A 20,282-nucleotide genomic window follows, 5' to 3' on the forward strand; every position below is an offset into this window, starting at 1 on the left:
TCGCAGCAAACGGACATTCATTAGTTTCAAGAGACAACAGCAGCCGTCATTACAGGGATGTAGAAATTCCATTCAGCCATGTCGATAACTCCATGCAATTGAGATGAAGTCTGTGAGACAGCTCTAGACAGGTATCATGAGCGACTAGTGGGATGGTCGTCTCGCAACAAATGAAAGGATGGATAGAAAACAACCTTATCACGAGATAAAGGTAAGGCAGGAAACCTGAGGGAGGGTGCACAAGGATGCCCCGTATGAATTCAGATAGTCATTCCAACCTCTGCCAACTTCCTGTTAGTTGTTGAGATAATCGCGATTCCAGGTGAATGCATTGAGGGCGGTGAGGTGACAATGCAAAGTAAAGTAGGGAAATGACGGAAACAAAGCATTCCAAGCAAGCTGGTCCCGGGACATTATCGAGCTCAGCCAACTTGGCAATCCACAAAGCCCCCTCCTCTCCCCTCGTCGAGAGCGGCTTCACAGCCCAGATGTAGGCACAGGCAAACAACTCCAGCTAGACCAAGAGCGAGCATCACTACCGAGGAATTGGCTGGAATGATTGGTGCGCATCTTGCACGAGCAACTTCGGTACTTGACTCCATTCCCCCGCACGAACCCCACAGCTCGAAGTCTTGGGGTTCACCGGAAACGAGCAAGTTTGTACGGCGGAGCTCGAGATAACATTGGCCCGGCTCCCGCAACCCCAATCTTATTTTCTTTCCATCTCGGCACAACCTTGTCGTCGAGTCCCGCGACTCTAATCATCATCATCGGCCGTCGGTTGTTTGTTTGGAGCGCATACAACTGCTGCGCAGCGGTACTCCCAGTCAGCGGCCGATTCGTGCTTCGCACCGTGGGACCTCCTCGTTGACATCTAAGCCGTGCTTTCCAACGATAATGTTTCTCCAGGCTTCTCCAGTCTGGGGGAGCTGAGCCAGGGTTGAGAAGGTTATGGGGAGTCGCCACATGGCCGAGGTAACCGAGAGGAAGCTCATGGCTCGGGCAAGGTGGCATCGTGCAGCTTGCCATGGTCATCGGCCCCAGCTCAATTACTCCTCTGGAACCAACCACATGGGTCAAGCAGTGAGGGACGCGATGTCCAATGCTACCTTATAAAAGGTGCTGTGCTTCTCGGTCCGACAAAGGTTGCCTTCCTATTCTCGCACATCTGTCTTCAGACGCGTCGCATCCCGCAGAGATCGTCGAGTCGTAGCAGCAGCCGTCATGATGCTCCGGTCCGCCCTCATCGCCGCCGTAGGCGTCCTCACTTGCGGATTTGCCTCTGCTCTTGAGACCTTCGAGCGCAACCTCATATTCCAGCCGCCTGACAACTACACGGACCCCCGCGTGCTGTACCCTCGCACAGTTCAGCTCAATGACGGTCGTCTCCTGGGAACTTGGGAGAACTACTCACCGGAGCCTCCTCTAGTCTGGTTCCCCATCTACGAGTCCCTAGACGGTGGCCTCACGTGGGAGGAAGTTGGCCAGGTTCACGACCAGGTCAACAACTGGGGCTTGCGTTACCAACCATTCCTGTACGAGCTCCGCGAGGACTTTGCAGGCTTCCCTGCTGGAACCGTGCTCCTGGCCGGTAACAGCATTCCTACCGACCTCAGCGAGACCCAAATCGACCTGTATGCTTCTCAGGACAAGGGCCGCACTTGGGAGTTTCTCTCCCACGTCGCCCGCGGTGGTCGTGCCATTCCCAACAACGAGGAGACTCCCGTCTGGGAGCCTTTCATTCTGTAAGTCATGAGCAAGTCGAACCGCAATGCACTTAGTCTAGATTTGCTAACACCGACGGTAGCATCTTCGAGGATGACCTCATCCTTTACTACGCCGACCAGCGCTCGGCCGAGCACGGCCAGGAGATCTCCCACCAGACCACAAAAGACCTGAAGAACTGGTCCGCCGTCGTAACCGATGTCTCCTACCCAACATACACCGACCGCCCAGGCATGCCCTTCGTCACACAGCTCGCCAATGGCGACTACATGTACACCTTTGAATGGGGCGGCGCACCCATCATCCCGACCTACGCATTCCCCATCTACTACCGTATCGCAAAGGACCCCCGCAAGTTCGCCGATGCCCCCGACATGTACATCAACAGCACCAATGGCGGTGTCTTCCCCATTAACAGCCCTAATGTTGTCTGGTCTCCCGTCGGTGGTTGCAACGGTACTATTGTCGTGTCAAGCAACAGCGCCCCTCTCTTCATCAACCGCCGCGGCGGCGACCCGAGCGCTTGGGTCGCATACGATTCTCCTGAGGCCGGTGCATACACCCGTAACCTGCGTATCATGGAAGAGGATCCTGACTACCTTCTCATTATGGGTGCCGGCGTCCTGCCTCCCAGCACCACTAACAAGGTTACCGTCAGCATGCTTAAGCTTACCGAGCTGTTGGGTCTCAAGCAGGCATGAGGGTTGCCGAAAGATTCATGTAAATAACAAAATTTCGGGTCGGTCATTTGGAAGACGTACCCTATGCTCACACAACAAGTACATACACGCAATGAACGCCATAATGAGACATTGGTAAATGATTGACATACATTTACAGCCCCTCCGGATGATACTCGCGCTACCTTTACCGCTTCTTCGCACCGGGCATGTGTCTCCGATGAGCTCTCTGCCTCCTGGTGACGTAATTTACATACGGGATATTACCTCTCGGCGGACCTCCAAGTGTGTTTCTGCATGTAACTGAAATGTGTTTGTGTTTTTAGAAGTGACATGCAATGGCGCTGTCTCCAAATTCGAAAACAACTGCTCGATCAGAGAGGGCGATCCTAAAGGAATCGGGAAAATTCGCAGACATGGACAAAGGAGTGCGGTGGTCTCACTCAGGTCCTGAGGATAACAGCGGAGAGACCAGCAACCTTGGTTAATTGTTCCGCCGTCCTCTAGCTTCATAGACCGGGCTTCGTATGGACGGAAGTTTCGATGTGTTCCTGGGTTGCCCCGGACATGCGGGCCGTTTGAGGTGGCGCAACTCCCCGCATGGGAAACCCTACCACGTCTTAGCCCGTCTTGGGAGACAAGGGACGAACAGGTGGTTAGCCGACAAACGCGGGGCTCATGAGCGGGGAAGAACTAACAGCTCAAGGTTCGAATGGAGATGCGGTGAAAGAGCCAATGTCTGCCACTCTCGACCAGTTCCCTCCCCGCTCTCCTATGTGTTCAAGCTTGACGGCCAGAGATGGTGCAAGATACATGCATGCACGTCATGTCCTATTGTCCAATCCCATACCCGTGGACTGGCGACGTTGCAGTCGTACAGTTGGGGTAAGAGAGGGGGAATTGAGATTGCAATGAGAGTGCTGCGCTGCCAGGTACTGCTCAGCCATTCAGATCCCAGCAATGCCGATGATCCCGCCGCTACGTGTAGTTCAAGGTTGGGGGATGGTGACATTTCCGGTCCGTCGCTTGTACAGGCCGGAACTTTGTTGTCTTTCGTCAAATAGCAACCAGTCCCTCGCCGCGTAGACCTGTCCCGTGTCGTCTCAATTGATGTTGTATAGCTGCAGTTCAAGCACGATTTCGAGTGTGCTGCTGGTGTAACAATCAAGATGTTGCTGTCGCGTCTGAAGGCTCTTTCCCTGCTGGCCTTAGCTTGGCTTGATGGAGTCAATGCCAGAGCCATTGGGACGGATCTGAAGCTCCTCAATGGAAGGCAGCAAGACATTGTGAGTCTGTCTCGAAAGTGGCCTTGAAAATGACCAGAGTTTGGATGAGGCCTTACTTGGTGTTCTCATGAGGCGGCCAGAAAGGCGTTGACTAATATGACTAGGTGACATGGGACGACAAAAGCTTGTTTATCAATGGAGAGAGATTGATGATCTTCAGCGCCGAGTTCCATGCCTTCAGGTAGGCCGGTATCGTGACATGAAAAAGCCGTCACATCACTGATAGTCGTTGGTAGAATGCCGGTTCCATCCCTATGGCTCGATATCCTCCAGAAGATCAAGGCAGCTGGTTACAATTCCGTCTCCTTCTACGTCAATTGGGGACTCTTGGAGGCAAAGCCAGGTGAGGTTCGCGCTGAGGGCATTTTCGCACTCGAGCCACTCTTCGAGGCCGCCGAGAAGGCTGGACTCTACCTCTTTGCTGTAGGTCACCCGACGAATGTCCTCCCAGAAATCTTACGACTAACACAGAACCAAGCGCCCGGGACCGTATATTAATGCTGAAGTCACCGGAGGAGGTTTTCCCGGTTGGCTCCAGAGAGTCCAAGGAGCTCTCAGGACTGGCGACGAAGCTTACCTGAAGGCAACTGAGAAGTATGACAACAAGCATCAACACCAATGACACAAATGGTTGTTAACTAACATGCAAAGTTACACCGCCACCCTCGGAAGCATCATCGCCAAAGCCCAAATCACCAACGGAGGACCTGTCATTCTTTTCCAAATGGAGAACGAGTACAACGCTGCCGTCGACCCGTATCCGTTCCCCGACTACGATTACTGGAAGTACGTCGACAATCAGTTCCGCAGTCACGGGGTTGTTGTACCGTACGTCAATAATGAGGCCTGGCAGCTCGGTGCCATCACTGCGCTTACGCCCGCCAAGGTCGATATCTATGGACACGATGGGTATCCGCTGGGATTCGACTGCTGGAACCCCACGGTCTGGCCTGAGAATGGCCTGCCGACTGATTGGCTCACGACGAACAATGCTATCGCACCGACCACCCCGTATACGATCGTTGAGGTATGTGATATCGAGTCGACATTGTCCAAGTTGGTAGACAATCTGACAGTCATTAGTTCCAAGGCGGTGGCTTCCAGCCATGGGGAGGTGCTGGATTCGAGTACTGCGCAGCCCTTCTCAACCATGAGTTTGAGCGTGTTCTGTACAAGAACAACTATGCCGTTGGAGTGACCATCTTCAACATCTACATGGTAAGTGTTTCGACAGGTTCTCCAAATGTTCTTTGTTAATGAATCCGGCAGACTTGGGGTGGCACCAACTGGGGTAACCTCGGACACTCCGACGGCTACACCTCGTACGACTACGGTGCGCAGATCACCGAGGAACGTCTAGTCAACCGTGAGAAGTACAGCGAGACGAAGCTTCAATCCAACTTCCTTCACGTGTCTCCTGCTTATCTCGTGGCCGATCGATTCAACGCCTCGCTTGAGTGGACCAACAACGACGCGATCACCGTGACCCCGGCAACAACGAACACCACCAAGTTCTACATCACGAGGTATATCGATATTCCACATGTACCCTCAGCGTTTAGTCAGTCTTAACACATGGTGCGATAGACACACAAAGTATGACTCTCTTGAGACAACTGCCTATAAGCTGAAGGTCAAAACTGTCAAGTACGGTGAGCTTGAAGTTCCCCAGCTCAGCGATAGCCTGTACTTGACCAGGCGCGACTCCAAGATCCACGTCAGCGACTATCCTGTGGGCGACAAGAATCTAGTCTACTCCACAGCTGAGATCTTTACATGGTAAGTAGTCAGCTTCATTCGAGCATCCATGACGCTTTTCCAACCTCTTAATAGGAAGAAGTATGCCGATAAGACCGTGCTGGTCGTCTACGGAGGTGCCGACGAGCACCATGAGCTGGCCATCGAAGGTGAACAAGCCGATATCACCGACGAGAACGTTATCGAGGGCTCAGATGTCACTATTGAGCAAAAAGACGGCTACACTGTGTTAGGCTGGGCTGTCTCGGACGAGCGAAATGTTGTCCGCGTACACGAGAACGTTTATGTATACCTCCTGAGTAAGTTATCACCCAACATCGTTGTGCCTTCTTATCTAACGAGACTTCTCCAGCGCGCAATGAGGCCTATAACTTCTGGGTTCCCCCCGCGGTCGGTGATTTCGGAACTTCTGATGTTATTGTCAAGGCTGGATATCTCGTCCGCAATGTTGCCGTTACCGGTGACTCCATCAGCTTTTCTGGTGACGTCAACAGCACGACCACCATCGAGATTATCGGTGGTGCCCCGTCGTCGCTGAAGACTCTGAATTTCAACGGCAAGTCTCTTGATTACAAGCAGAATGCCCAGGGAGCTGTGACCGCCAAGGTCGACTTCTCCACCCCTGAGATCAAGCTTCCGTGCATCAGTCAGCTCAGCTGGAAGTATATCGATAGTTTGCCAGAGATCAAATCAGACTACTCCGACGAGTTATGGACGGCCGCGGACCTTGAAAAGACGTACAATACCGCGAACCCTCTCAAGACTCCCACCAGCTTGTACGGTGGAGACTACGGTTACCACACAAGCTCGCTTCTCTATCGGGGTCACTTCACTGCCAACGGCGGTGAAACGACTTTCAACATCACAACTCAAGGAGGTAACGCTTATGGTGCTTCAGTATGGCTGGACGATGAGTTCATCGGTTCCTGGGTCGGAAACGCTGTTTCTCCCGCCTATAACAGCACGTTCACCCTGCCTAAGTTGACTAAAGATAAAGACTACGTCTTCACAGTCGTTGTTGACCACATGGGTCTGAACGGCAACTGGGTCGTCGGCGAAGAGCAGCAGAAGAACCCCCGAGGCATCCTCAACTACAATCTTGCGGGTCACGAGCAATCTGATATCAAGTGGAAGATCACCGGCAACTTGGGCGGCGAGGACTACGCCGACAGCGAACGAGGCCCTCTCAACGAAGGCGGTCTCTTTATCGAGCGACAAGGATACCACTGGCCCCAACCTCCGTCGGCCTCTTGGGAAGATAGCAAGGGCCCCTCCGCGGGAATTGAAAAGGCCGGAATTGCCTACTACTCTGCCACTTTTGACCTCGACCTCCCCACTGGCTTCGACATCCCGCTCTCTCTGACTTTTGCCAACACCACAACCACGGCGTACCGCGCTCAGATCTTTGTGAACGGATACCAATTTGGCAAGTTCGTCCACCATGTCGGCCCGCAAGCTCGCTTCCCCATTCCTGAGGGCATTCTCAATTACCAGGGCTCCAACCATCTCGGCATCACGCTCTGGGCCATGGAGAAGGGCGGCGCCAAGGTTGAGGGGCTCAAGTGGGAAGTTGGCATGGTCAGCGCAACTGGGTTCGGAAAGGTGACGCCTGCGCCGCAGCCGAAGTGGGCTGAAAGAAAAAGAGCTTACTGAAGGGTCATAAATCACAAATCTGATATGCTCATGTACGGCATTTTATCTTGGCAGTTGATTGAATCCACAAGATTCTCCTTGACCCAAAGTATAGTGTAGCTAGTCACCCAAAGGTACCAAGACTCATAACCTCAGGGTGTTGATAGGCTTAGCCCGCTCCTAGCAGTCCTGGGTTGCATCTTCTTTTCAAAAATGACCGTCGTGAATGACCACCTTCTAGAGATTTTGTTCACTATTGGAAGGTGCATTTGAACCTCAAAGCAAGCGTCACGATACCACGAAGCTTTCAAGCAACGCGACGCGGAAATTACATAGCTCAGACAACTTCAAGTCACTTTAGATGCACAAGATTTGATTTGGTTTAAGGTTTAATTATATGTTCATATCGTGACCAGCAAGATGATACGATATACATATTTGCATACAAAAGAACATAATTCGTCGCCAGCTGATGTTGGGACACCACTCTGTAACAAGTTCTTGAGCTACATCTAGACCGATACCAAAAGACCGGCCTACTCTGTACACAAGTCTCCCAACTCGCCATATTTCGACGATGTTTGAGCTAACAGCCGCTTACAACTTGGTGTTGACGCTCTGGACCGCACTCTGCGGGACGTTGAGAGCCTTGGCTGCCTTCTGACCACCGGAAACGTTGACTCCCTCCCACTTCCAGTTGCGGCAAGCGCCGGATCCGCAAAGAACCTGAACGTCGGTACCGGAAGACTTGATGTTACCAGTAATCTTGCTGACGGTAAGGTCGGTAATGGGGACACCGCTGGTAGGCTTGCCGGTAGGAGATCCGTTCTTGTAGTCCTGCTGAATGATGACGCCGTACTTGTTGATACCAGTCATGGTAATACCGGAGTAGACAACGTCCGAAACAGCGCCAGTCGCACCAGCAACGGTCTTGATTCTGACGCCGTTATCCGAGTCGATAATCTTGGAGTTGAGAATGCGAACGGTCTTAACGACGTTGTTGGAGCGTCCACCAACGGATCCGATGGAGAGACCGTGACCGCCAATGCAAGTGCCGTCGACGAAAGTGATGTTGGTGCCGGAGTTGATAGCAAGGCAGTCATCCTGGTTCTTGACAGTGCAACCAGAGATGTAGATGCCGTTGGAAGAACCAACGTCGAAGCCGTCGGTGTTGTGGCCGCACTGGGAACCGCCGTCGCCGGCAGAGTCGTCAATCTTGACATCGTAGATGCCGAGGTTGGTGCAGGTGTTGATGGAGAAGGCCTGAACAGGGGTGTTGAGCACGTTAAGGCCGCGAATGTTGGAGTTTTGCAGAGAGTGGGCAGCGAAGAACTTGGGCTTCGTCTTGCCACCGTTGCTGCCCTTGCAATCCCACCAGCGCTGGCCGCCGCAGTCAATCACATGACCGGAGGCGCCGACGACGTTGACATTGGAGCCCGAAACGGAAATGAGGGGACCAGCCCACTCCTTGTATCCGAAGGTAGTCTTGCCTTGGAAGGTAACCTGTTGATTTGGTTAGTAAATCTGGCCGAGATGATAGTAGCCTATTGACCACAAGAGGTGATGTTCAAGAATCGACGTACGGTAGCACCCGACTTGAGGCCAGTCAAGTCAAGAGTGACTCCAGCGGGGACAGCGATATCCTTCAAGACAATGTTCGAGCAGCCAGCCTTGCCCTTCATGGCAGCGTTGGCGTCGGTGAAAGTGCAGCCGGACTGGCTAACAGGCGCAGCCAGGGCGGTGGCAGCCAGGCCAGCGAGAGCGAAGAAAGAAACCATGTTTAAAAGCAGAAATGTCGGTTGTGAAGTAGTTTGTTATGTCGGAGTGCCCTAGGGCGATAAGTACGAGAGAGTGAACGAAAAAAGAATGGACGAGCCAAAGCTCAAAGGATGGTAATGATCAGAGTAGAAGATCTTCTGGTGACAGTTCGAGAGATATCTCAACCAGTGCCAAGGCCGTGGGAACTGGTCGATTTATATCTCAAATGGAGGCGTTCTCAGCAGGGCTCTGCCAAGACTGTCAATCAAAGCTTGTGTTCACCGTGACATATCAAGAACAGGGGTGACCGCCGGCCGAGTCAGTCAAACATAGGACGGCTACCTAAACTTGGGGCAAACGCCGGCAAGGATCGCTATTGTTGGACGCCCGAAGAACATTTCTTGTCCTGGGAACGAAATACTGGCGTCATATTGAGCTCGCACTCACAGAGATTGCGTCTAGAAGGACTACTCAAATAAGCTTGTCTCGAATATAGTATATCTGCTAGAGCTGTGGAGTGGTGTGTGGGAAGTTCGGAAGGAGCCTCAACGAGGGTTTGCCGAAAACCTTCATTCGCTTGATATAGATGGGGGCTATAGGCGTTCGCGCAACGACGGAACCTAAGCTTCCCCAGGTTTGTGCCTTCCAACTCGAAAACCTTCTCCCTTCACCTGTTTGCTTCTGTCACATTTTTCTCGTGAAAGTGGAATTATTCTTACATCATACCCAGACACGTTGCGAAATGTGCCTCGTGCGCTGCGCATCTAACAGAGTTCAACGCCAGCTTGCTAGTCTGCAAGTCAGCTCCATAGCACAGAAAGTCTCACGGACCAAAGGACGCAGTGGCCAGATGCTATGCAGTTTTCTTATCACGCATAGCAGCAATAAAACTGACTTTTCAAAAGGTGCTTCCATTTCGCGATAATAAACCTCATTCTGCCCACACTCATTAGCGGGCGAAAGCACGACTCCATTCCCCCCCTCTTTGAAGTCCACTTTGCTTTTACTCAATGACTTGGTGAGTTCGCCTCAAAAATCAACTTTCAGATTGTTTCTTGGCTCATTACTGATACCTTTGTTTGCAAAGTCTTCCTGAGCGCATGCCACCACCTGACCCGTCGTGTTTACCGTATCACTTGTTCTCTGAATGTTTTCCTCGTTTGCAGGCTAAGTCCGCGCAGATTGCCTGAGCAGAGCTTGAGTAAGGTGGAACGCAATCGAAATGCAGATGGGACCGGCGACAAACGATAATTCTCCAACCGTAAGCGCCGAGCAGAACAAATATCCCCCGAGAGATAACCCGGAGGCTAATAAGGTCATGTCCCACAACTGCTTTTGACCGCTCGAGAGGTTTACATCCAACATGTCAGATATCACAAAGGCTGCAGTGATTTCCCCTGAATGGCGGCAGCATGGAGACGGATTGCCACCTCACTATGCGAATTGCCTCATTCTGCTTTCTCTATTAAGTGGAATAGTCCCTCAGGTCACGGCAGAAATATGAGCGATCGTCAAGAATTGGGACTGTGAGCGGGATTCATGCGAACCAGCAAGTGCGGAAAGCGCCGGGTTATCCAGGGTTCCCACGTTGAAAAGAAAAGTTTATGGTTTCTATCCACAACTCATGTGGCAGCCACAAAGCATTCGACTGCGGCAGACAAATGAGTCTCGGCTATCCGGGGAATACGATGGCCATCTTCCGAGACTCAAACGCCGATTCTGAGGCACCTTCACAGTTGTGCTGTTGCTGGAGCCAGGCAACGCGCGAAGACTTTGACTAGTCGCAGTTTGCAAATATGAAACTCATGAAATAAAGACTTCACTCATCATATAAGCATTAGGTCCCATCGAGACTGGACGTCTGGATTATGGACGATAAGCTGTCCAAACCACCGAGCATTGCTCCAGAGTGCCGCGAGAAATTACTCCATTTAACAAATGTAGATCAGCACATCTAATAGAAGAACAAAAAGGTGCCAAAATTATTTCTGCTTTTGTTTTTATGACGTAGATAATTGGCTTGTGTCTCATGTTTTTTGTTCTAGTAAGGAGTACGGTTGCCTCCCTTACCTTGTGCCCCTACTGGCAGAGAGCCAGTTCATCTCGGACGCTCTCCGGCAAATATCGCGATGCGGCCATTTGATGCCAATGAGTCAAAGCTTCCCATTCATCTGCATCCAAATAGCATTTCAGGGAGAGTTTCTTCTCATTGATGATATGGGACTTTCCACGTAATTTGTTGATATGTAGTTGAGGAGGCTGGACTATTCCTTGGCTGCCAAGAAGTAGTGGAAGTGCATCCATACAACTATTCAAGCATGGGCCTCCATATTTGAAGTAACATCGACCGGGATTATGTCTACCACAATTCAGTTGACTATGGACGAAAAGCTATGAACCGCATATGCTATCCGTGATTTTATATGTGGCTGAAGACCTTATGCAGACTACATAGATGGTTCGGATGGCTTGGATTTCTATCCAATTCGGATGATTCCGTGAAGTCCCGCCGATCGACGCGGATGCCGCACCTCAGCGCTCCACCCCAAGTAAGCATCCGTAGAAGCCAAGGCTCAGACATGACCATAAACCAACTCAACATTTCAACCCCATGCCAATTTCTCCCAACATCATAGACCGCCTCTCCATCGCCAACTTCCTGCCTGGCGCAGATCCTCCTCGGCTCTCCGTATGTTCTCTTGCACTCCACCGTTCCCCATACCCTCCCTTGCCCTGATCTTTTCCAACAAAATCAGCCCCCAACTTCGCTTGCCGGCTCGCTGCCGGACCGCAAGACAAGCCAACCTCGTGGTGTCTGGCCTTGTTGCCCGATAGCAGAAGAGTTTTACCACTTCTTGCGTAGATCTCTATCACAGAGAATGCGCGTCGCAAACTGCAGGACAGCGGAGGCAGTGAGGCACATGCCGGTGAAGATGATCAGGTGCTGATATTCTTCCGGCGTGCCTCGTCGGACAAAAGCGCCACCTATGGGCGTGCCGGTGAAGACTCCGATTGTGCTCCAGATGGAGAATGCGCCCAGCCGGGCACCGACTTTATCAGTTGGAGAGAGTCTGACGGTCACGGACGGTGTGACACTGACAAATATTCCCGAGCAGAAGCCTACATTTGGATTAGCCGAGTTAGAACCCCGCAAGCTTGATGCATGCATAAATTAATGAGAAGAAAATACCGTATAAACAGGCAAAAGCTACAATCATGCTGACGCTGGTGGATAGAAGCCACAAGGTAAGGCAGAGTATGCCCGAAATTGCCGTCAGCGGATAGAGGAGGTTCAATCCACCAGTATGATCGGCTACGTATCCACCGCTAGGATTCGTCAGTGTGGAACTCATGATGGCACATTGGACGACTCGATAACTTACATCACTCGGCCGAAGAAGCTTGATCCGTTGATAAGCGGGAGAAGGTAGTTCCTCACCGCGGCTCCCGGATGGTGAACCGCGATGTACGGCTCTGGTGAAGAGGTTAGCTGTATTCAATGAGGGCATCATCCGTCAGCCCGCGGTCAAGAGGCATTCAGTAGGGACATCGAGTTCTGGATCGACAGCCTGCAACCTTGGAACGGCACAGTTGATGTCTGCCTTAAGCTTACACAATAACGCGAAGCCATATTGAGTCAGACTGTCCAAGCTTAAATGAACACGTACCTAAGTAGTAGAACGGTACGTAAAGCCCAAAGTTACCGACCACATTAGCAAGCGCCAGTGTAGAGTATCGGGGGTCGCGGAAGCCATTGAAGTCCACAATAGACCAGATGGATTTCACAGGCTTGCGTGGCAGCTTGGGCCGCGAGATGAGAATAGCGATCCCGTAGCATACTAGAGCAATCAGCGCAGCAATTCGCAAAGCCCAGCCGAAGCCGATACGTGGCACAAGATGAGAGAACATGATGGGGAGGCAGACTCCTCCCGCGCTGCTCCCGCTAGCGACAATACCAATGGCTAATGCGCGTCTTCTCGTAAAATGCTGACTAGCGAGAGGCAAGGAGACCGCTGTACCAAACACGGCGGTTGATCCAAAGATGACGCCCTGTTGTTAACGTTAGATCGATCTCGGCACGTCGGGCAATAGTGACGGCACATACCTGAGTGAGGATGAACTGCCAAATGTGGCCTGGCTGGGCGAATGAGACGCCGACGCTGGAGACAATCGCCCCGACAGCCGCGACAGCGTAGAGGATGCTCGGGCTGTACGAATCGGCGAGACCACCGGCGACAGGCTGGATGAGGTTCATAAGACCAAGCTGGAGCGACCCGATGATCGCGATGACCGAGCTCGGGTGCCCAGCCAGACTATGGCCGAGGTAGTAGTCCTGGAAGTACCCAAAGCTATTCATGTAGCCATAGGACACAAAGTAGACGAGAAACGAGCCGGCCACGGTGAGCCAGCCCGCGACGGTGTGCTCGTCGCCATCTTTGCGGTGGGCGGCGTCGTCGCCTCTACCTTCAACCTGTTCAGGGTCAGATCTGGTTTGCATCGTGATTGTAGGGGTTACCTGGGGTTACGAACAGCGCAGTGATGTGGTTGATCGTTAGAGTTGTGTTGTCGTGTGGTTCTTTCCCGGCGACCTTGAAGTTGTTGATGTGATGAGGAAAGTAGTCAAAGTCGCGCATCCCGGGTTGAGGTCTTGATTGTTATGAAAATTGGCCTCGGTCAGATTTTGTGCAGGGGTCTGATTCCTCTATCTTGACCACTGATAACGCCTCCCGGCCACATCGGCATTCAGCTAAAATGGTTCCATTCCCTTTTAGGGTACAGCCAGCGTTAGCTAGAGCTCTCTGCGATCATGTTTGCAGTAGTCTAAGTAACTATCCATAGGTCATTCGTTGGTGTTAAAAACTTTTTGACTACCTGGGGATGCGTCGCGCCGAAGGGGAACATTCAAGGTGAGCCGACTGAACCAAGTCAAGATCCAGTGTCCCCAGGTTCCCAGACGGGTAGTTTGAAACTAAGTTCTCTCAGCTGTCTCTTTCGTCCCGATGTTTCAATGTTGTCTTCTTCACCTCATCTTCGCTTCCGCCGCCCATTGTCATTCCGTCTACAGTGCCAGACGTGTGATTAATTCCCTACAACGCCAAATAGCCAATAGCAACCACGAATCCCTTGCACGGATTCCAGGCTCTGACGACCGAGTTAAAACGATCAGCGTCTTAGGAACAAGCAAAGTAATTTGATCATGGTATTGGCCAATCAAGAAAGTGTTCATCCAAGTATCAATGTCATATGGGCGCATGAAATACTTGATATGGCTTGGAATTCAATAAACTTCATTGTTCCATCCAGAGAAGCAGAGCTCCTGGAGTGGAAACGCCACACGATGTTTGCGTTGTGTACACTGTTACCTCTTCATATGTGCTAATCAATCTCCTGTCCCAAAATGGTCGCGTATCCAGATGGAAGGTGCTTTCCCAAATACATGCGTCTGCAGCCAAAGCATAACGAGATCAAACATACTCTGCCGTCACCGTGTTGTACCGTTGATCTAGAAGGGGTTAACGTTCGTGTCAAGATGCCCAGTGAAAGGCAAACTCACTGTTGTAGAGCAATGTGTACGTGGTTGAGGCCGAAAGATAGACGGCTTCGATCTTACAATTCAGCTCGTAGTACCATTGGCCATCAAGTCCCTGGCGGCGGGAGAGCATGTGCTCGGGGATGTGTCCGACATCAGCCTCGACATGAACGAGCATTGCAACATTCTCATCCCGAGCAACAGGCGCAATTCTCTGGTTGCGATCTGCGTAGATATCCATCTTGATCTTCTTGATGCGGCCCTGACTGACCAGACCGGTCCACACGAACGATGTGTAGAAGGGTTCGTTTTCGGACACGTTATCTCCGCGTTGAATGAACCACTCCATGGTGTACACTTTATAGCAACCATCCAAGCCGCACCAGTGTCGCTTCTGTTCGAGATGCTTGTGAAGCTTGGCGTCGTACTTGCTTCGCCACTCGGTGCCATAGTGCTTCCTGGCCTTGCGGTTCTGCACCTTGACCTGCGTAAGCTTATCAGGAGATACTTGAGCTAGACCTTTCATGACAGCGCCTTGAACAACTGCCTGCCAAGCATTGGGTGGCTGCATGATCTGGATGCTCTTATCGATAGCGTTGCGCAAACGCTCCTTGAGATAGTTGGATGCGCCAAAACCACCGACAAGGAGAATAGCACGAATCGGCACATTGCTTGCTGTGATCTGGTCTTTGACAAGCTTGATGCACTCGAGAACAACGGGCTCGAAGATGGTTTGGAGATCTGATGCCTTCAAGGCGAAACGACCACGGTTGATTCCCAGCTCTTTGTTGTTCGCCAGACCACCGACTGGAATGGTGTAGGTGTCGTCTGGAGCAGCGCCGAGCGTGAACTGTCGCTTGACCTGTGCACCGTTAGTCAAAGAGCTCTAGTCAAGATACCTGGTCAAAGAGTGATCAAAGTTATAAATAAGCTTGCCTTCTTTTCGAACTGTTCCATGGCCTCGGCCATGATCTCGTCGTCAAATCCATCTTCTTTGCCCAGCTTAGCCTTCAGAAATTTGGCAAAGCGCATGTTGAGGAACGTCGAGCCGCACAGAGCACCAGATCCTGGAGCAGCCTCTTGGACCTCCAGAATAGGCTTTAGACTGGTAATTGTGTACGAGATCAAGTCCACAGTTCCTCCTCCAGCATCTACAACCACCACAGTGTCATCCACCTTGAGCCCATGTGGGTCCAGGCCATGTAAGGCATAGATGGCAGCAGCCTCGGGCTCAGAGACAAGATGGATGGGAGCAACAGCGTTGGTAACAGTGTTGAGGCCAGCAGCCCTTTGGCAGGCTTGCTTGGTCTTATCCTTGGCGAGATCTGACCAGATAGCGGGCACCGTGACAACAAATTCCAACGGTGTGGTGTTGACAACCTGTTCTCCGAGCTTCTCCTTCAAAGTGTAGACGAGATGATTGCCCAGGGCAGAAATGTAGTCCGTCACAAGCTTGTCGACATTGCGGCCACCTCGAGCCTCTGAGGAGACAGCTTGACCCATGCTTTGGAGAGAAGGATCGAGGTCACTGGAATACATTAGCTCTGTTGTGTCTTATAACATCCGGACACATTATGCCAAGGCCGAGTTTGATTGGGATTGAAGGCACTCACAGCTTGAACCACTCGACAACTTCATCTTGTGGTGCAGTAACGGGGATTGAAAAGCCCCATTGAACCTCGTCGCCGGCATATCGCAGCTTGGTAGGGACTTTGTCCGAAGATTCGCCCTCGCGGATGGTCTTGCTGATCGGCCAGGTAGTGATGGCAGTTCGTCGATCGGGACGTTGGGTTTCAGCCCACGCTACTCCTGAATAAGTGGTACCAAAGTCGATGCCGACAATGATCTTGCGCCCGCTGACGGACAGCTGCCCAAAGTCAAAGGCGTCCATGACTAGGCGTTGTGTTGCTGCCGAGTGTTGCAGAAGGTATCAAAGCTGAGAAGCGATAACAAGTGCGTATGGATGTAGAAGGCAGATGCAAGTCGAGGTTCGGTTGTCATCCACCAGAACAAATCAAAGTCTTGGGGTCGGTGTAGTGGAAGCCCTGTCTGTTTCCAAATGAAGCTGTATCCGAGTAGGCTTGACGGACCCGAGAAGAGGGTGAAGAAGATTTCAATTATTCAGGATGGCCTGGTCGCAGGAGAAAGAGGTGCAAAAAGGTAAGGAGGAAAACTTGAGGTGGTAGGAAGGAGGGCGATGTCAGAAGCCGGGTCTCATCAAGCTTGATGGAAGCATGTGCTTGGGCAAGGCACGTAGAGGTCAGCAGGCGGAAGAAAATCTGCCTTGATGAAGCTTGGGTGGATGTTTTGAAGGATGCAGGGCAGCAAGAGGCTCTGGCTGAACCTTTTTGGTCTTCACGTCCTTGACGGGGCGTTGCGCAAACGGGTAAGGAAGGAAGCTCCGATTTGCTTGTAGCTCCTTCCCTGGCCGATCAACCTTTCTGAGGCAGGTACGAGTAGGTAAACTTCAGAGGTATCTATACCAGACTAGGGTAGACAAAAAAGCGAGGCACGAATAAGACTGCACATGAACGAGAGCTATCAATCATTGAATCGAGTAATCAGCCCTCTGGAGAAACACTGCCTTATGCGTCAAGCTCATGCGGCTTCTGACTTCCATTGTCAGACACGTCTGGATGTATCGACATGTCGTAGGTCTAAGCGCCGAGATACTCGTCCGGCATGCCATGTAGCTCAGGCACCTTCATGAGGCAGCTTTTGGTCCGTACTATGCCACTGTTGTTCCAAAGTGTTCAACCCTCACTGCCTCCCAGCATCACTCCAACGTGTTGAGCTGTTTCTGGCGAAGGTCAGGATGCCTGTTAAAGAAAGTGACTTTGATGTAGTGGATCGGTACTTCTGAGCACAACTAGGGTGTCAGCCTTAAAGGTACGTATTTCAGCAGTGCCCCACCCGCCGTTATCCGCCCCCACTTGGCGGGGTTACTGAGCAGGCAGCTTCCAATGCAGCAACAGTCCTCCTTCACCGAAAGCTGCCTTGCTTCCTACTGATACCAAGACAAGCCCATGAGAGGCCGACTGCAAATCAAGCGCCAAAGATGTTCGAGAGACTTGAGGGTGTTCTTTCAGGTTTCCTATTCTGGGCAGTCCTCCCAGCCCCAGGATTCATCACACAATAAGGTTCGATGTATGACCTTGAACTTTTGTCTTGGGCTGAGCACCACAGGCGGCATTTCGAGATATGCAAGGTACCTGGCCTGAGTACCCGACCTTGGATAAGGTAGGTTCCTCAAGACACTGGAATCTTCCTTGGTTTGTCCGTGCAACTTCCCTCAGGCCTCTCCTCCAGCAACATCCCATGCCTCCAAGTCATTCTTTCTTCTGATGCACAGGTAGACTCGGACCTCTCTTTTCATCCAAACATCTTGTTCATCGTTGCCATTTTCCAGGACTGCTTTTCGGCATGATGGAAGATCTCAGACAGGTAGACCCGGCTCTTCCGCAGCACCGCGAGGATCACAGCCCACCAATTCCGGACAAGAGACCCCTCGACGTTGATGCTGGTGCCATGATCCTCGACGACTCGAGACTTACCTACAGTCAAGCCCCGGGGAATCAAGAAACTGCCACAATAGACCCAGTCAGCCCACACGCGACTTCTGACACTGACAAAATGGGCTTCACCAAGGTCGAGATACCTGCTCCGGAGAACGGGGCTCAGAGCAGCGGACCCAGGCAAGCTCTACCCAAAGGCCTTGTTGCCACTCGTTTCAATCATTATCCCGCCTCCAATTCTTCTCGTCATCCTCTATCGCCTTCTTCGACAGTAACATCATCTTCTTTTGTCGAATGCGACCTGATCGATCTTGGTGCTGACATTTCGTCGCCATCAAGAGAGTTTTCCGAGAAAGATGTTATCCCCAATGCACGCGACGGCGGAGGCGAGGCAGATTCCAGTGATGACTCATTGCTACGCCGCGAAATCATGGAGCTGCGCTACAGGCTCAAGTCAACAACGGCTCGAGCTGAGATTGCCGAGGAGAAGGTAGAACGAGCAGAGCGGAGGATAGGCGAGATCAAGTCTACCGTAACCTCAACTATTACAGAGATCGAGAAAGACACGGCCCCTCTTGCGTCAAAAATCAATGAGCTCAGCACAGAGAACGCGGCTTTGAAAGAACAACTCAGAGATGCTCAATCTCACATATTTAGCCTTCAGCCCTACCGCAAGGAGCTCACTCCCGAGGAAGTTGGGCGCGTAAGTATCTCCCGAGACATCCAGCGAGAGTTGTCTGACAGGCCGATAGGAATACGATGATCTCGTCGAGGGAATCAGCGATTGGGTTTCCAAGTTCATGGATCCCTATCTGGATGACCATGAAAAGGGGGTTGAAGACCTGATGACGGCTACCCGTAGGAGGCCTAGCGACGCCCTCAAGTTGAAGCAGGTCATACACCAATATCCTGACCTAGTTCATGGCGCAGTCTTTCCAGAAACGGATGAAGACATTATTGTTGCAACTATCATGAGGTTCATCAACGAGAACATTTTCCAAAATATCATGTACGGCTCCATCGCCAACTACGTCGAAGTCCTCAGCTTCGTGGAAACAGCGCTTCAGAATCATGTCGACCCAAAGCGAGGTACCAGAGTATTCTTGCAGAGTTACCATTGAACATCTGTATTGATAACTGATGCATCTTGCAGATCTCTTCACAATACGAACTTGGACGGCAGAGGCATACAATGCAATCTTGAGCTCCCGCGACTTCAAGGGCTGCCGGGAAAAGAAATTACGCGAGCTCACGATCGAACTAGCGAGCATTTTTAAAATCTTCTGTCGAAGAGACAAGATAGATGCATTTTTCAGGAGCTTCGAACAGATTTGCATCAAGCCCGCGATGCAACTCTACGAGAAGATTCAGGTCTCCACCAACCATTTCTATTTCGACATCAACCCATACATAGTTTGGGGTGGCGACGGCGAGATGCAAACTTCAACCGACTTTCTCGACAATTTGCAAGACCTCGACTGCAAGAACATAGTCCAGAACCGCAAGGCTTTCAATTTGACAAAGATTGACCCCCAGCCTACTAAAAAGGAGTTATATCACCACCTGCTCAACGTTTGCACTCTTACGCCGGCACTATACATGCGACAGATTGGCCGCAAGGATGTCATCAAGGAACCTCAGCTTGTGCGACGCCAACGGATGCTGGTGGCGTGGGGACCGCAAGAAAAGCGTGACAGGTTCCAGGAGAATGGGGATCGTACGCTTTTGAGCCACCTCTATTACGCTAAAAGCGACCGCGAGAGGCAGGAAGCTGGTGGATGGACAAACTTCCGTTGGGGGGGCTAGGAGACCTGGGTATCTCTCACTGATATCCTTCATTTGCTACACTAGTATCGGTGCAATGGCTTATTTGCTATATAAGGATTGCCGCAATATTCCCGAATTGCACATATTACGGGACCAGTTTGGCTGATCTACCCAATTGGAAAACATTAAGGACAGTAGAAGCAAATAATCTCCAGGTGCACTCTGTCAACTTCATAGTTCCCTGTATTGCTTCCCATGAGTCATTCTTGTGGGGTGACATTGAATGAAGCATCACTGCTTGATTGAAGAGTCTTCATGAGGTGTCAAATCCATGTGGACAACAAGAGGCTATCACAAGAGCCCTCTCCGTGAGGCTTACGTCCAATGACCGGGTTGTTGGAGTCTGGTGGAGGCGTTATGGAAAGAGTTGCATGTCGAAGTTCCCATAAAGACAACCGATCGGTTCACTCCCTGGGTCTGAGGCTGAAGCAAGTATAAAGAATGCAAGTAAGAAATGTGCAAATGACTTTGTTCTGTCTTTCAAATGGGCTTAGGCAAGTAGGTGAACTGTCAGGTTGTTTGACTTTGATTCCAAAAACCGGCCGCCTTTGGTACCTGCGAAGTCTGCCCA

At 51.5% G+C, this 20,282-nt stretch overlaps 7 protein-coding genes across 7 annotated transcripts; 3 read left to right on the forward strand and 4 right to left on the reverse strand.

Moving 5' to 3' along the window:
• Positions 1-1,224: 1,224 nt before the first annotated feature.
• Positions 1,225-2,426, forward strand: CCOS01_03432 (BNR/Asp-box repeat protein; the record flags this gene model as incomplete). Its single annotated transcript, XM_060451618.1, has 2 exons — positions 1,225-1,745; positions 1,808-2,426. 2 exons carry the CDS (start codon positions 1,225-1,227, stop codon positions 2,424-2,426), a joined length of 1,140 nt encoding a protein of 379 aa, XP_060317883.1.
• A 1,148-nt stretch (positions 2,427-3,574) lies between these two features.
• Positions 3,575-7,102, forward strand: CCOS01_03433 (glycosyl hydrolase family 35; the record flags this gene model as incomplete). The annotated part of the gene is made up of 10 exons (XM_060451619.1): positions 3,575-3,691; positions 3,796-3,872; positions 3,928-4,114; positions 4,170-4,285; positions 4,343-4,718; positions 4,775-4,909; positions 4,961-5,217; positions 5,279-5,470; positions 5,525-5,748; positions 5,802-7,102. 10 exons carry the CDS (start codon positions 3,575-3,577, stop codon positions 7,100-7,102), a joined length of 2,982 nt encoding a protein of 993 aa, XP_060317884.1.
• A 576-nt stretch (positions 7,103-7,678) lies between these two features.
• CCOS01_03434 (endopolygalacturonase 1 precursor) lies at positions 7,679-8,859 on the reverse strand (the record flags this gene model as incomplete). The annotated part of the gene is made up of 2 exons (XM_060451620.1): positions 7,679-8,584; positions 8,665-8,859. 2 exons carry the CDS (start codon positions 8,857-8,859, stop codon positions 7,679-7,681), a joined length of 1,101 nt encoding a protein of 366 aa, XP_060317885.1.
• A 2,825-nt stretch (positions 8,860-11,684) lies between these two features.
• Positions 11,685-13,473, reverse strand: CCOS01_03435 (uncharacterized protein; the record flags this gene model as incomplete). The annotated part of the gene is made up of 6 exons (XM_060451621.1): positions 11,685-11,959; positions 12,030-12,166; positions 12,223-12,313; positions 12,508-12,889; positions 12,945-13,310; positions 13,366-13,473. The coding sequence occupies 6 exons, from the start codon at positions 13,471-13,473 to the stop codon at positions 11,685-11,687; spliced, it is 1,359 nt and encodes a 452-aa protein (XP_060317886.1).
• Positions 13,474-13,898: 425 nt separating this feature from the next.
• Positions 13,899-14,093, reverse strand: CCOS01_03436 (uncharacterized protein; the record flags this gene model as incomplete). Its single annotated transcript, XM_060451622.1, has 1 exon — positions 13,899-14,093. The coding sequence occupies one exon, from the start codon at positions 14,091-14,093 to the stop codon at positions 13,899-13,901; it is 195 nt and encodes a 64-aa protein (XP_060317887.1).
• A 211-nt stretch (positions 14,094-14,304) lies between these two features.
• CCOS01_03437 (uncharacterized protein) lies at positions 14,305-16,260 on the reverse strand (the record flags this gene model as incomplete). The annotated part of the gene is made up of 4 exons (XM_060451623.1): positions 14,305-14,342; positions 14,394-15,253; positions 15,319-15,897; positions 15,983-16,260. 4 exons carry the CDS (start codon positions 16,258-16,260, stop codon positions 14,305-14,307), a joined length of 1,755 nt encoding a protein of 584 aa, XP_060317888.1.
• Positions 16,261-17,792: 1,532 nt separating this feature from the next.
• CCOS01_03438 (uncharacterized protein) lies at positions 17,793-19,690 on the forward strand (the record flags this gene model as incomplete). Its single annotated transcript, XM_060451624.1, has 3 exons — positions 17,793-18,587; positions 18,637-18,973; positions 19,038-19,690. The coding sequence occupies 3 exons, from the start codon at positions 17,793-17,795 to the stop codon at positions 19,688-19,690; spliced, it is 1,785 nt and encodes a 594-aa protein (XP_060317889.1).
• Positions 19,691-20,282: the final 592 nt, after the last annotated feature.

This window comes from Colletotrichum costaricense (genome assembly GCF_030867565.1).
Source record: "Colletotrichum costaricense strain IMI 309622 chromosome Unknown Scaffold_3.1, whole genome shotgun sequence".
NCBI classification, from domain to species: Eukaryota; Fungi; Ascomycota; class Sordariomycetes; order Glomerellales; family Glomerellaceae; genus Colletotrichum; species Colletotrichum costaricense.